The following is a 17,141-nucleotide window of genomic DNA, read 5'->3' on the forward strand; positions in this document are numbered from 1 at the left end:
CTTTTATTGACATTTTAGTAGTTTGAAATAATATAATGCATAAGAAATAAGTCTGTAAAATAACACAAAGTTTATTACAAGGTTTGTACCGTAATATAGAACACCAACCCCTACAATATATCACTTTATTAAAAATGTTAATGAAAGTCACTTTTTCAAGGTTAAAATTGGTTGGAAAAAAGGTCAAGGTGCAATAATGCAATTCAAAAGCGTAAACAAATGTTGAAAAAATAAAAACATGAAATACAAACTATGGAAAAAGGCAGATTCATAGATATTTTTACAGTGTCCAAGCATAGTTATGCATAAAGGATACATGTTTAAACCGCTTGTTGCATTTACTCCACAATAGTCGCTAAATAGTTGATTTGGTGTCTATGTATTAATGCAGCGGTTCTACCTGGAGTTCCCCTGGACTGCACATTTTACATGCCTCGTTTGTCTCGCGCAACCATTTCTGATAAGCAGGTCTCTGTTAATGAGCTGATGAGGGAAATCAGGTGTTGCAAAACAGTGTTGAGAACCACTGTATTAATGGATACAGTTAATAAAACATTTTATAGCGGTGTTTTGGTGTAGTGTGTGAAGAAGCAAGCCACTGTTACAACAGTTAATCATTTAGAGAAGTAGGTGATGATATATTTTCAGTAGATTTGGGAATCTTATAAAGGGAAGTCCTCCACATAGCATGGCAAATCCTGTTAGAGAATCACACAGTGAGTATTTATTATATAATTATTATATTGTGCTCTGATATAAAGTGGTCTGGTAAACATAGCCTCACGGAATGAGTTTGTTATATTTTGTTACTCTGAAATTAACAGGTGAAACATTCTGAAATTATTTTAAATCCCGTTAATAACGTTAACATACAGCTAACATGGTGCTTTATAAAGTCATGAAAGTGTGATATGGGCTGTTTATTACACAGGTTGAAATAGTGTTCAAATATATATGAGATTGAAATGAACAGAGAAAATGCAGTCAACTGTAGTCACACATCTGTGGCCTCAACCATCAAGAATTAACCAGCTGGATTACAAAATATCAGATCTACCAAACTGACTCCCAGGAACCAGGTAAACTACAACATAGAGCACATTAATTAAGTATGATAGTATATACTTAACAGTCCCTCCACGATTTTGCAGAGACTTTATTATATTTACAGCCTAAAATGACTGATCTTGTGAAGGATTTTCTAAAAGCTTATGGTATTATTTAGTTAAATACTTATGTTTTGCTGTGAAAATAAAGAAAAACCTATCATTCTATCTTTTTAAATCTCTCGAGCCACTGGATTCACACAATCCTGGAGAGACTGATTAAATATCATATTGCTTTGCTAGTGTTGTAATGTATGCCTTTTTCCATTTAGGTTCAGCAAAACTTTACAAAGTGATGATTGTGCTCTTGGCATTTCTGTTTGGCCTACTGTTAACTGGTCTCATAGTTGTAATGTTCAAGTACAGAAGAGACACTGTCCAGTTGAAGGCCAAATATAAGCGCTGTATTTATGATCAGGACTACCTGAACAGACGTTACTACAATCTCACTTTAGAGAGAGATCAACTTCTGGCTAGCAAACAAGTCCAAATCCAAAAAGCACAGACTTCAGAAAAACTTTTTCCATTTGGTAGGTATTCATTCAACACATTTGTTTTGTTAGGTTTTTCTTTAGTTTTTTTAAATATTTTTTTTAAAGTTTGGCATAAGTTGAAATAGTTTATTCTTCCGTTTATTAATATACATACAGTTGAAGTGAGATTTATTAGCTCTCCTGAATAAGTAGCCCCGTGTATATTTTTTCCCCAATGTTTTTTTTTCAACACATTTCTAAACATAATAGTTTTAATAACTCGTTTCTAATAACAGATTTCGTTTATCTTTGCCATGATGACAGTAAATAATATTTTACTAGATATTTTTCAAGACACTTCTATACAGCTTAAAGTGACATTTAAGGGCTTTACTAGGTTAATGGTTAGCTAGGCAGGTTAGGGTGATGTATAAAGATGAAGTATAGGTGAAGTATAAAGATGGGAATGCCACTGAGGGAGTGTGGAAATGGGTGGATAACACTGAACCCATCCTAGAGTGAGAAAAAAATACTACGTTTTCATTTTGTTTTTAAAAGAGCAAATATTTCATGCGAGTTAAACATTTTTTTATTTACACTGTGTATGCAGTATATTTTTATCCTATTTTGATATAGTTTTTTTCAGGAACTGGACAACAGGCAAGCCTTGTAGTTTGCATAGATCTGAAGTTTGTGGGGAGATTTGGCCTGACCAGCCAAGCCTAAAAAAATTGGAATTGCATTCGGTGTGAAGAATTTAAACTTTATTACAGTATTGTGAATATGAATATTAAAGGTTTATTTTATTTAAATGGCCTTTTCCACTATACTTGTGGCTGAGAAATATGAATTAGTAGACAGAATTAATTAATGTACTTTCCTATAGATTATTTAATTAATTGCTTTTTTTCTTCCATTTTCCGAACTAACAATTGTATGTACCACGAATAAGTAATTTTTATATGTAAAGGTTCTATATGTAAGGTTTTATATGTAATAAGTTGTAAAAATTTTATTTCTAAAAATTCCTAAAACATTCAAAATGTCATGTTTATAGATGATGTATTAATATTTTACTTATTAAAACATTCTCTAAAATGTTAAAGGAATATATTATATATATATCAGGTTATAAAAAGGTGCACTTTTTTTTTTTTTAAGAATATGAGAGTACACTTCATGTTGATCAATACCAGTGATGCTCAAACTAGGGCCCGCGGGCCAAAGTTGGCCCATGGTAACCTTTGATTTGGCACACCATCCCAACTGAGAAGAGAGGGGGAATGAAAGGGGTGCTTTCGAGATTGTCCATTCAAATTTAATGCAACCCTTTGTTTGTTTGTCTGTCTTATTGTTAAAAGCTATTTTAAATTAAATGTGCATCGTTTCGTCAGAAATAATATATAAAATTTTGAAGTATCAAGACAAACACAAAAGTTGTATTAATTGATCAATAAACTTTATAAAGTCGGTCTAGCTGAAGTCTTGCATAACAATGTGCAGACATTCGCCATTGATTTTATTATGAATTGGAGGACTTCAATTTTGACAGGAGTTTTATTAACCCGGAAATACAGCAGAACATTTGCTCTTCTAACCCAGCTTTAAGATGGCTTTCGGAACTGGACGTGCTATCAACTACCTTCAGAACATATTGTTTGAACACTGGTCCTAATCGGATGGTGTGCGGAAATTAGACCGGATTTGAAGGGCTTTTGTCCTCCGTGAGGGGTGTCCGTCTCGACGACACCTTCAGTTTCCCCTCGGCATTCTGCACTGCGCTCGATACCAGTCTGTGACACTGGCTGTCGCCTTCAGTTTGTAAATATTACCGTCTCTCCGACCAGGCTATATCTTCATCACAGCTTCTGTTAAAATGGCCACCATGGAGAAGCTAATGAAAGCGTTTGAGTCGCTAAAATCATTCCAGCAGCAGCAAGGCCCGCTGTCGGCCGAGGAGCTCGTCCAGAAACAGTGAGTGCTGAACTGATGTTAATGCAGTTTAACGCTTTGTTGATGCAAGCCCCCTGCTTCATCATCTTCATCATTAGTGTGCTGACATCTCTTGACACCGTGGCCATGCTAATGTTATTATCACGACATGCATGAGTGCAGAGTGTTTTCTTTTTATGAGGCTGACTGTTGTTGTTGTTGTCTTGGGTTTTTAATCACATGATGCTCAACACCATAGATGTGTCACAGAGCCTTGTTAGATTCTGCGTCAGTGCTGAGATCAGACACTGCGCAGTTCCCAAGAAATGGCTACAGGACTCCCGATGTCCAAGAGTGTTTTGGTGTAAAAGAATTACTCTGAGTCTAAATGAATCTGTTTATTTGTGTTTGAATGCCCTTTTCTGATTCTGATTCTGATTTCCCACAACTTCTTTTCTTTGTCTGTCACTCAACATCATTAGATAGAAAATACGTATGTCATACATACAGCTCAAACACACACAAATAGAGCCTTTAGTATCCAAATATTGAAAATGTATTACATGTCATTGTGTCTTTACTCATAAAAATCGTATAATAGCTTTGGCATGTTTACTTTGATATAAAACTTTTATACATATATACTTTTTTTGATACATGTATTACTTTATATATATATATATATATATATATATATATATATATATATATATATATATATATATATATATATATATATATATATATATATATATATATATATACATATATATATACATGCATATACTGTTTTTTTTTAAAGAAAATTATTCTGTTCATCAAGGCGGCATTTATTAGATGTAAAAAAATACTGTTAATTATTTGTTACTAAATATGTATTTGTTACTTATTGTATATAGTTTCGAATGAAGTTATTACTCCAGCTTTTATTAATATAACCGTTAATAATAATAATAATAATAATAATATTAATAATAACAACAAGAATAATAATTAATATTAGAGTGATTTCTGAAGGATCATGTGACTCAAGAATGGAGTAATGAAGATGAAAATTCATCATTAAAATCACTGGAATAAATTCTAAAAAATTTAACTATGAACTACTTTTGACCAGTTATTTTATAGTGGAATAACATTTTACAATTTTACTGTATTTTTGATGAAATAAGTGCTGCCTTGGTGAGCAGGATAAGCTTATTTTAAAACATTTAAAGATCATACTAACCCCAAACTTTTGACTGGCAGTGTATGTATGGGTACCTGTTTGTGAGAAACGTTTACTTTTGAGTGTTTGTGTGTGTGTGTGTGTGTGTGTGTGTGTGTGTGTGTGCGTGTGCGTGTGTGTGTGTGTGTTACTCTGAATGACAATATAATTTAGACATTTGCACAAAAGTTAGTTTAAACATGAAAGTTTTCTTCGCTTTGATTTGGGTTTATTATTCTGCTTTGTGTATATCAAATCACTTTTAATAATTGTAACATATGGGACTTTTACAGGGTGTCCGCAGGGTCTAAAAAAGTATTAAAAGTTGATAAATCAATTTAAAGAAATTTAAGGCCCTTAAAAAGTCTTAAATGCTGTTACAAGGTATTAAATTTTGCATCACTTTTGATTATACAGTTGTATAATTAGTTGTATGCTAAAGTAAAAAATTTTGGGATGGTGTCTAGTTTATGAAATTGATCAAACCCTGCTATATTTGATGGCACACTGCTTTGTTTACTGCAGTAACCAAGGCAGCACCATTATTTGTGCTGTTCTACAGGTGAAACTTTCTGGATTAACATTTTTAAAAAGTATATGAATAATGTTTTAGTTTAGGATTAGTTTCTTACAATCAGTATTTAGTGAAAATATTTAAAATGTCACTAATGTCAGCGATTCAGACCTAAAGTGATGATGAGGTGTTAAAATGTATGGAAAGAGTCTTAAAATAGGTCTTAAAAGGTATTGAATTTTACTTTTATTGATTTTATTTACTTTACATTTATTGATTCCTGTATATACCCGATTTTAGTCTTTTTTGAACTATTAAGAGATCATTTAAATCATTTTATATTTTGTCAATGAATGAATGAATTATGGATTTATATTATGGATAATTCTAGCTAGGGCTGCACAATATATTGTTTCAGCATCGATATTGCAATGTGATCATTTGCAATAGTCTCATCGCTTGAGTTTGTTTAATGATTGTAAAAACATTCAGGCATAACAAAAAAAAAAATTGTACCATTTGTGAGTTTAAAAATGATTCATTTTATTGTATTTTCTTTGTTTTTAACATGCAGTTACTGTACTTGAATACTGTTAGACTCTGGAAATGATAAAACACTTTATTTTGTTGTAGCTTTTTCTTGATTGTATTTATAGATTGTTATGCATGAACATACTCGCAACATATGCAAATACCGAAATGCACTGCAAATAGCACAGACCACATTGAAAATGTGTTGGGGGACTGCAAAAAGTTTATAGTGTGTTTATTAGATTTTATGGAGGTGCATTCCCACAGAGTTATCCCAATTTATCTAACATTATAAATTTTCAAACTTTTCAAATAGAGATATTAAGTCATCTGGTGAAATTGTATTCATATCGCAATATATGCATCACAATTCTAGATTTTTCCAACATTGCGCAGCCCTAATCCTAGCAAGTTTTCATCTATTGATTTGTCCACATGCAATCATGCTGAATGTCTTGAAATGACAGAATTTTGAGCATTAAATGTGAAAATTGAATGCAAAAGCCAGCTGGATTTTAAGTTGAATAAATATTTGAGCACTTATGATTCATGGTCAGAGTATAGTCTGTTTTGAGTGATAATGTGAAATTGCAGTTTTCATAAAAATATAATCAAAAACAGTAAAGTCTAGCCAGCATCTCTGCTTTGATTTGAAGTAGAAATATGTTAAAGTAGGCCTGTCACGATATCTGATTTTTGTTGTACGATATATTGCATCTAAATATAGTGCGATAAACGATATTCCTGTCATTTTAATACCATTTCATGTCACTCATTATGTAATGACTATGAATGACAATATAATACCATCACAATGCGAGTACACTCTTTCAAAGATCACATAATATTTTATTCTTAAGAATATTTTATTTAATCATAGTCATTTTAACAATTTAATTATTAGGCATTGGACTCAGCATGTGAAAAAGTATATCCTAAACAAATAAATAATAATAAATGTTTAAAAAAGTGTAAAGGTAAAAAGTAACAGGCTGCAAGATCTACTACTGGATCTATTTTCAGTTGTCAGACACCCACATGAAAATATACTAAAGTAATTTATAGTAAATACTGTAGTGTTGTTTTTAACCATACTGACACTGAAACCTCCAATAAAGGTAGAGATGTTGCACAATCAGCTAAAACATAGCTAGAATTGGTTTTTATGTTGGGCGATATATAGTGCATCACCAAAAATGATTGAAGTCATGTCCATGTGTTGTGCGTTAAGTCGATAAATTGATTATTGTGACAGACTAATTATTGATTTATTATTGTGACAGACTAATATCAAGTTGTTTTTTATTTTAACCTTGCTACTGTAACTTTTTAAACCATATTTAACACATTGTAAACACTGTATGTTATTAGCTTGATATAAATACTGTAATTGGATTGGGATTTTGTGCAATTAGAAGAGTGATTTCCCTTACTTACAACTCCTCATTGTATTCCTCATTGTATTCATCATATGGATGGATGGATGGTTTAAACATAATTTAGTTTATTAGTTGGAATGAGTCAAATCAGATGTGTTGTAGATCATCAGTAGTCAGCAGTAATGTTATACAGCATGTGCTGCAGAACAGATTTATCGCTGTTACGTTAGCAAGATTACATTAACTTAATTGATTTAGCTAATCAGCATTGCTGACACTGTAAACCGTATCTAACTGACTTGTGAGGCCCAACACAATATTCTCACTTACAGATTGGTGTCAGATTTACAGCTTGATTGCTTTGTGGAGTTGCACGTTAAATCTGTTCATCCATTTAACCTTATCTTGATAGATGTAAATCATGTGATATGTTATTCAGAAAATCGTGTTATTATTTTAGGTTTTTCTTCATTAGAATTACATTAATTCTGTCTATTATGTTGTTTTACAGGAAAAAAGACCTTGCTACAACCAAAAAGGACAGAGTGACGCATTGCCTGACGATATGTGAAAACATTGTGGCACAGTCGCTGAGGTATGCAATAGTCAATGGATGAACACATCAGATTAAGGTTAATCAGATTTGGTCTTGTCTTATGAGTCATTGGCAAAAGCCTACTGATGCCAAGGCTAGGTTGGATTTTTTTTCATACTCTTTCATTGCAAATTCAGTGAATTGAGATGAAAATCCTGAATTATTACAGGTCACTTAGCAAAGAAAGTATAATGTAGATGCCATGTTCTCAACCTCAATTTCTTTCAGCTTGAATACTTTGAATAGATTTGGTTTGTAAAGTAAAATGGCAAAATATTTACAATTACTGAATACATTTTTTTCTGTGAGCATGTTTGATTAGATGTTGAAGACCAAAGCTGAAATTATTTTTAGCAAAAATATCTTAAAATTGTTGAATAATAATAGTTATAAATACATTATACAATGTAGTTTATTTCTATTATGGCTGTATATATACACACACAGTTGAAGTCAGAATTATTAGCCCCCCTGTATACCCCCCATTTCTGTTAAACAGAAAGAAGATTTTTCTCAAACATAATAGTTTCAATAACTCATTTCTAATAACTGATTTTTTTATCTTTATCATAATGACAGTACATAATATTTCACTAGATATTGTTCATTAAGTATTCAGCTTAAAGTGCAATTTAAAGGCTTGATTACACTAACAACTAATACACTTACAGCCAAAGGCTAATGCACTTATTTAACAACACTCTTTACATGCCAATTTGCACATAACAGCTGCACATATAACGTTGTATATTTTAATATACCTGTACACACACTTGTCAGTTTGTATATTGGCATTCACTACTTACTTCTATTTTAAAAATATATTTATTATCTGTTTTTTGTCCTGCCTCTGTCATTCTTTTGCACTGTAGAAGCTCTGTCACGAAAACAAATTCCTTGTATGTGTGAACTTACCTGTCAATAAAGCTCTGATTTTGATTCTGATTAATTAGGCAGGTTAGGGTAATTAGGCAAATCATTGTATAACATTGGTTTGTTCTGTAGGAGTTCCCAAACATTTAAGCCTGTGACCCCCAAAATAACAATGCCATTGACTTGCGAACCCCACGTTCCTCAGAGATGGTTATAGATATACACATGTTGCACACACAACAATAGACCTATATAAACACGAGCATATCAATCATAGGCTATAATTTATATAGCCATTTATTTATTTGCTTAATTTAATATTAACCTCACCCAATGAGACTGGTGGGCACAATGCTTTCAGCACAAGTGTGTTCTTGGTTTAATTTTGGAGACCGCCACTCAGAGATCATCCTCAACGTTCAGTTGTGGCATGCATTTCATTTTTAATGTATTTGATTGCCATAAAGGTGTCAGAAAGTTTAACCTTGTGCTATAAAATCAATCTGTGTTGTTAATCTAACGTACAATCTAATCTAACACATAATCCTATAAAAAAAATTAAAAGGTGGCTTTTTATTTGCATGTTGTTGCTTTTTTTAGGTAGCTATTAACTACTATTTTTATCCTCTGGATAAAATATCTCATCTTATGGATAAAATAAGGTTATTCTAATAGTTTAATAAAATTTATTTGACTTTTGGAAATCATTAAGCGACCCCTGCTGTTGTCCCGTGACCCCCACTTTGGGAACCACTGCTGTAGATAATTGGAAATAAATATTGCTTAAGGGGGCTAATAATATTGACCTTAAAATGGTTTAAAAAGTTAAAAAAGCTACTTTTACTCTAAAATATTTTCTGAAATAAAACAAATAAGACTTTCTCCAGAAGAAAAAATATTATAGGTAATACTGTGAAATTTTTTTTTTGCTCTGTTAAACATAATTTGGGAAATATTTGAAAAAGAAAAATTCACAATAATTTTCTAAGAGTCCTAATAATTCTGACTTTAACTGTATATATAGGCCACAAACAAATCTGGAAAATTAATTAAACAGCCAGTAACATCTCTTTTAGTTCTATTTCCTCATGGAATTCTACATCCACAGTGTACAGAGAGAAGATGGTGGTCTTGATGGGTGTGTTTTTATTAGTCTTAGTCTTTTTGGCATAACTGTCCATGCAGCTCTGCCACATCCTTGTTTTTAAAGTAGCATTTCCCTTTTCTGCCTAACATTATCAGTGCTAGACTGTGCGGCAGCTTGTATTTTGTAGCTGTCAGTTTTTGATTGAGGGTAATTGGGTTGATTGTAACGCATGTACTAGATGTACTAGACCAGGGACGAGGGCTGCAAATTAGCTTTATGCTATATGCCCTATGTACGCAACATTAGTTGTCTTTGTATAACAATGTCAAGTGTATTGTTCCTGTTAAATAAACAAGCAAATAAAAAACAGTGAACAGAGGAATAGACCACAAGCAGATGTAAATTCTTTCCCTATTTTCTCCGATTATATGCTGGATCACTGGGCCTAGAAAAACAGCTGATTTTAAATTGCTATACATACTGTAATGTGTTTATTTTGGTTCACTGTTCATTTCAAAGCTGTGACCAATAATTTTAGTCTTCTACTGTTGTTAGCTATGCATTTAATTGCGCTGGTGTGTCATCAGGACGTCTCCAGAGTTCCAGAAACTTCTTGGAATCGCCATGGAAATGTTCTTGCTGTGCAGCGATGACAAGGAGTCTGATGTCAGGATGGTGGCCGATGAGTGCCTGAACAAAATCATCAAAGTAACTCATTCGTAGTTTATACATCCGACATATATTCATTTAGATGATGATTGAAGTGGTGTTTTATTTTTTATTCAGTGGTAATAGGATTTCTTTGTTTATCTTTGAAGGCATTGATGGATTCCAACTTACCTAGACTACAACTTGAACTGTATAAAGAGATTAAAAAGGTGAATCAGACTCAATTGTTTTTCATGTTTCTTTTTTTTAAAGGATCTTTTAAGTGTATTTTTTACATTGTGATTTGTATTTAAGTTACATTTTTGTTGCACTCTTGTTGTGAATTTGCATTTTATCTGCAACGATAAATGCATTTCATCATCATTACCGATGTTTGGTTATTGTTTTTGTTTTTAAAGTAGTTTTTTTTGGGAAATACTATCAATTTCATAGGCATAGAAGTCTTGTGCTTTCTAGATAAATGTACAGCTCACTAATGGAGCATTTCTCTGTGTGTGGTCACAGAACGCTGCCTCTCGGAGTCTGCGGGCAGCCCTGTGGAGGTTTGCAGAGCTTGCTCACCTGGTGCGTCCACAGAAATGCAGGTAGGCTCAACTTTTAGTCACTTACTTCTAGTAGACAGGTCAGGACCCAATTATTGTGGAACATTGTGGGCACAATCATGGGACCAGCTCAAAACAATGGAATTTAGTTAACTACATCCATGGAATTTTGACAGACTTTGGATGACTAAATTAAAACTAGAGATTCACTTTTAAATTGCAGTCTGGACTAGTGTTTGTTTACTTTAAACCATGAAACGTCTATTTTAATTTGGTGTTCATCCCATAAATATTTCATACTTTAATTTGAGTACATGACGCATATACAAAATAATGGTTTGGTTTGGAAGTGCATAACAATTGTTCTGTAGAATGCACCCATTCATTCAAAGTAATAACAACAATCCTAGAAAGAGATTTCATAGGCTTAAAGGGAAAGGTCACCCAAAACTGATAATGCTGTCATTATTTACTCAATTTTTTCTTGTTCCAAAGCTGTTTGAGTTTCTTTCTTCTGATGAACACAAAAGAAGATATTTTGAAGAATGCTAAAAACCTGTAACCATTGACTTCCATAAACTATTTCCTACTATTTCCTATTTTATAGATAAAATATCTTCTTTTGTGTTCTCATAAAGGTTTGGAACGACTTGAGAAACAGTAAATAGTGAATAAACGTTCATTTTTGGGTGAACTATCCCTTTACGTGTATTTTTGCTAAACTTTAAAAAAATGCTGCAATTCATTTTTTACATTTTCCATTAAAATAGAAATAAATCAAATGGCGTATTAACGTTTAATTCCATTTATATATAATATTGTGGTGTATAAATGATTTATCTGTGCACTTGATTATGTTTTTAAAAATTAACGTGTCCTCATAATCTCTACCTGTCATGTGCCTTTGGAATGGTCTCGTTGTCTGTCCTTATGTTAGTTACAGCAGGTGAATAAACTGGTTTAAAATAAATATTCCTTAAATTTAACCCTTCAATTGTCAACGTCATAAGGCACCTAAAAAAACACATGTGAGGGTGCCGGAGGTAAGTCAAATGAGAATAAACTGAGTATATTCAAATCTGCCTTTGCTAGCAATGCTCTATTTCCATTAATCAAGTCAGTTCCTGAAGAACATCACAATAGCAAAGAAAGGACAATCACAACTTTTGTTTCATGCTGATTTTAGGCTTTGGCATGCTTTTGATTGTGAAGGTAAGCAAACACAATAAATCCTAACCTTCATTGTCATCTTTCTCAGGCCGTACCTTGTGAACCTGCTACCGTGTTTGACACGAATCACAAAACGTCAAGAAGAGACTGTGCAGGAAACTCTCTCTTCTTCAATTCCTAAAATCATGGCTGCCCTCGGACACTTCGCCAATGATGGAGAGATTAAGGTATGAGCCGAGAAAAGGAGCATTTTCTAAGCTGATCATGTGCTTACTTTGCCTTAAGCTTGGTCAATGTAAAACATTTTCACATTAGCCGATTTGCAATGAAAATGTACCTTGATTCAAAAGTCATTAGTCATTCTGGTTGGCCTTATGTATTTGACATGCCAACTAGATTGTCTTGCTACTGAATTCTGTGATTTGGCACCTGTGTGAGGGATTTCCCTTACCGTTATCTTGACTGTCTGAACTGAAGCCATAAATGCGCAGTGGTGACATCATCTCCTCAATATGGAACATGACTCAGTCAGGCTGGATTTAATTATCCATGAGCCTCCTCTCCCTGGCATCAGTAGGAGAGGGAAAGAGTCTTTATTCTTGCCAAGAACACATTCGCATTCAAAGACAAGAGGATTGTGATTTTTAGATGCTTTTAAATCCAGTTACTGTTATAAATGAGCTCATTCCACATGCAAATACAAGTGAAGTACCTTTAGAAAAGGCATCATTTAATAAAATGTATATTTGTATGAATGTAGGTATGCCGACAATTAAAAAAGGTTAATTACAGATTAAAAATTATACAGAATATTTTTTTATTATAATTTTGTTTTTGAAAAGTGTTTCATGTTAAAAAGGCTGCATTTATTTAATCAAAAGTACAATAAATGTGAACTACAAATGCAGTTGTTAAAAAAACATATTGAACATGTCACAATTTAATCAAAATATATTTCTAAAGGTGCTGCTGACTTGAAATGTAGTAACAAACAAAGTAATCCATACATACAAAGTAAACAAAACTAATTAGAATATAAATTAATTTATGTGTAATAAAAATTAAATGACACAGGGAAAAAGAATTGAACACATGAAGAAATGGATGTCTAAAAAGGAAATGCACATGGAAATGTGGTTATTGGGTCATACATTACCAGGATGAGGAAATCTCTTACACCTACAGTACCAGGATGATGAAGGTGAAACCACAGTGGACATTTCATCTAGACAATGATCCAAAACACAGCCAAGGAAACTCTCGATTGGTTTCAGAAAAAGAAAATAAAGCTGCTAGAATGGCCCAGCCAATGACCTGAACTCAATCCAATAGAAAATAAGTAAAGATGAGTGTTTATAGACGAGACCCACAGAAACATCAAGATTTTTAGACTCTGTTTATGTATGTTGAAAAAAAAATCATACCTGAGCAATGAATGCAACACTATTCTCCATACAAGAGGCGTCCTGAAGCTGTCATCACCAAAACATATACAGTTGAAGTCAGATTTGCCCCTCCTTTAAATTTCTTTTTATTTTTGAAATATTTCCCAAATGATGTTGAACAGAGCAATATATATATATATATATATATATATATATATATATATATATATATGTATGTGTGTGTGTGTGTGTGTGTGTGTTTTGTTTGTATGTTTGGATTCTTTGGGATTTTACCCAAAACTGGATCAATTTCATGCCAACAACTTCTATATTTACCAGAAAAATGACATGTTCAATACTTATTTTACCCTCTGTATTTACCAAATTTATATTTACCAAAGTATTTTAAATATGCAAAGCAGCTACATCATTATAATTAATAAAACACATTAAACTATTATTATGATTTCATATATTTAAAATACAATTTTCTGTTTAAATCATTTTGAATGTGCCACCACTGATTTCTCTCTGTATATGTGTATGTAGATGCTGCTGAAGGCCTTTGTCGCCAATCTGAAGTCCAGTTCTCCCACTATTCGTCGAACAGCAGCCAGCTCGGCTGTCAGTGTGTGTCAACACTCACGCAGAACACACTACTTCTACACCTGGCTCCTCAACGTGCTCCTCAGTATGCTGTAAACACGCACACAGACACAGACACTCTCCTTCAGAACAGTGTGTTAATTCTTTTTTCTGTTGTCTTGTTAGGTTTGGTAGTACCGGTGGACGAGGAGCATTCCAGTCACCTGATTCTGGGTGTATTACTGACACTGCGCTACTTGATGCCTCTTATTCAGCAGCAGACTCCTAACACCAGTCTGAAGGGCAGCTTTGGGCTTGTCCGGAAAGAGGCCGACGTCACCCCTGCACCTGAACAGCTCATTCAGGTATCAGAGCTTGTGCAGCTTTTTGGCTTTTGGCACATTAATTTAATGGAGAGCTGAATTTTGTGGGCTCTACTACCTGATAATTTATTGAAACTTGCACACTACCAAATATTTGGTTGAGCTTTTACATGCTTTCAAAGAAGTTCCCTCTGCTCATCAAAACTTATTTTATCTAATAAAAGGAGCATTTTCAACAGTTTCAGTTTTAAGCATTTTCAACAGTACAGTTTTTTTTTTCTAAAACAAGCAAAATAATATGCCAGTTGGGTAAGTGCAATAATCTTGTTTTCGGATAGAAAATTTTGGCTTGTTTTAAGGAAAAAAAAACAATCATTATTGTAAGAAATAAAATAATTTTTTTAACTTGTTTAGAAAACACTTGTTGGTTTAAGAATTTATTATGTCTTAAATAAATATATTCTAAAAATATTATTTTATATATAAACAAGACAAAATATATAGAAACAAGATAAAAACTTATAAAAAGCATTTTCTTTTTCATTGTGATCAATTTAATGTGCCTATGTAGTATAAAAAATGATACAAATTGTTGTATTTGGCATTGCAAAATCATGTGATAAGAAATCAGGATTGTAATTATACCATAACGGTTAATAAATGATATTGCTAGAGATGTGCATTTCACATATTAATTGGTTAGTCAGAATGGACATTTAAGCCCTGGTCAGATCACACGATTTTTATTGTCGGTTACGAAAGTCACTATGTCAGATCTTGCGTTTTTATTTATTTATTTATTTATTTATTTAGTTTATTAATTAATAAAAAAATTTTTTTCTTTATATAATCTTGACTTGTCGTGGGTAACAACTGTGCCAGACTACACGTTGCTTCACGATCTGTTATCCCATGATGTCTACGACAAGCATTATTTCCCAAATTTCCTTACCACAATGATAGGATCAAACCTATGATTCCTTTTTAATATTAAGATGTTTTCTTTGAAATCTAAGTGTATGTTTTCCTGCCATGGGTTGCTTATTAAACACTTCATCGCCTGAACTTGCCACGAGTGGGGCGGAGAAAATGAAAGCACATAAGCAACAGCAAGGAAAAATCTCATGCTCAAGACATAATCTTTAAAATAATGACATATTAAAAATTAGCAAATATTTGACAGAGATTTGTAAATGCAACAATTAAAGTGAAGGATTTAATTAAATTTCATTAAATCCTTATTTTCCACAGAGTGAAGCCTCAATGTTTCCCCTGACCCAAGTGACGGAACTCGTCATGAAGAACGAGAAAAAAATGTAACATGCTAGACTATCTGCGATGGTGTCATGAGGCGTTGCAGGCATGATATCGGTTCCATGAGTAGAAACTATAAAATCTTCTGTCATGACGGCCATTTGTTGTTTACAAATCCCAACGACACCCTACGTCAATGAAATCGTGGCGAAATGACAAATTCGATCTGATCTGACCGGGGCTTAAGATATAAAAGTCATTAATGTTTTTTAGTCAGTATATAATTGCAGTGCAGTATTATATACTACACTGCAATTATATACTGCTAAATTAAAACATTTAGCAAAAGCAACCTTTTAAATTAGTGCTGTAGAGTTATATAACTACATTTCAGCTGTTTTGTGATTTTTGTATTCCTGGGAAAGGACTGTAGATGATGAGTTTGATAAAACAAATGGAAGAGAAAGGTCTCAATGACATTTTGAACACAAGTGGGCAAATGTTAATACCAGGTGGACACTGCAATGTGTCTCAGTTGACCACTTGTGATCAGATCACTGAAAACACATGCTGATATCAGGTGGAAAAGAGCCTATGTGTATTGGAGTGATTCACTGTGTGTGGTTGTGTGTTTGTGCGCATGTAAAACCTCTTCTTGTGTTTATGATAGGTTTATGAACTGACCCTGCACTACACACAGCACTGGGATCACAATGTGGTGACGGCGTCTCTGGAGCTCCTGCAGCAGATGTTTCGCACTCCTCCCCCTGAGCTCCTGAACATACTGATCACGCCGGGCAAAATAACACACACCAGTGTCTTCAGAGAGGAGACGGAGAGCCGTGCACGCAGTGGAAGCATCCTCGAGCTTATTGGTAAAAAAAAATCTGATGCATTTATCCCATCATTGGAGTTAGTTAGTTCAGTTATTACTTTTACAGTCATTGAAAAAGGATCTTGTGAGTAAAAAGGTTGGTGTTTGATTCATAAAGTCAAACAGTTTTTACATTTGCAGATTGCAATTTCTAAAATGGGAAAACAGCTGTACAGTGGTTCCTCATTAATTGCGGGAGTTACATTCTAAAAACAGCCAAAACAGCAAAAATAGGTGAAATCCGCGAAGTAGTCCGCTTACTTTTTTACAGTTATTATAGATATTTTAAGGCTGTAAAACCCCTCACTACACTATTTTCTCAGATAGACATTAACATTTTCACACTTTTCTTTCTTGTTAAATTTTGCGATAGTTAGCATCTTCCTCTGCCTTTTGGGTGCTACTGCGGGTGCCTTCGTACTGCAGAATGTTGTGTCGACATTATCGGTTTGTTGAGGAGAAAACTTGCAAACATGTACATCACTTCAGTCACACTGCTGGTGATCAAAGATTTCTGTAAATTTGGCAAGCTGAATGCATTCTGTACCCTACACTCTCAGAAAAAGAGGTACACAGTGGTACAAATAATGTTCCTTGAGAAACCGTTTTGTATCTTTGTAAAAGTTGTACCTTATATGCTAA

At 33.3% G+C, this 17,141-nt stretch overlaps 1 protein-coding gene across 1 annotated transcript in view; it reads left to right on the plus strand.

The window, feature by feature from the left end:
* The first annotated feature begins 3,151 nt into the window (after window positions 1-3,151).
* The window catches only part of htt (huntingtin), a 78,017-nt gene continuing 64,027 nt past the window's right edge, over window positions 3,152-17,141 (plus strand). The window contains exons 1-9 of the mRNA XM_056456875.1: window positions 3,152-3,553; window positions 7,654-7,737; window positions 10,285-10,405; window positions 10,516-10,575; window positions 10,871-10,950; window positions 12,167-12,305; window positions 14,013-14,154; window positions 14,235-14,413; window positions 16,296-16,500. Coding sequence (XP_056312850.1) covers window positions 3,456-3,553; window positions 7,654-7,737; window positions 10,285-10,405; window positions 10,516-10,575; window positions 10,871-10,950; window positions 12,167-12,305; window positions 14,013-14,154; window positions 14,235-14,413; window positions 16,296-16,500 — 1,108 coding nt within the window. The 5' untranslated portion in view covers window positions 3,152-3,455. The remainder of the gene's footprint in view (window positions 3,554-7,653; window positions 7,738-10,284; window positions 10,406-10,515; window positions 10,576-10,870; window positions 10,951-12,166; window positions 12,306-14,012; window positions 14,155-14,234; window positions 14,414-16,295; window positions 16,501-17,141) is intronic.

This window comes from Danio aesculapii, chromosome 1 (genome assembly GCF_903798145.1).
Source record: "Danio aesculapii chromosome 1, fDanAes4.1, whole genome shotgun sequence".
Taxonomy (NCBI): domain Eukaryota; kingdom Metazoa; phylum Chordata; class Actinopteri; order Cypriniformes; family Danionidae; genus Danio; species Danio aesculapii.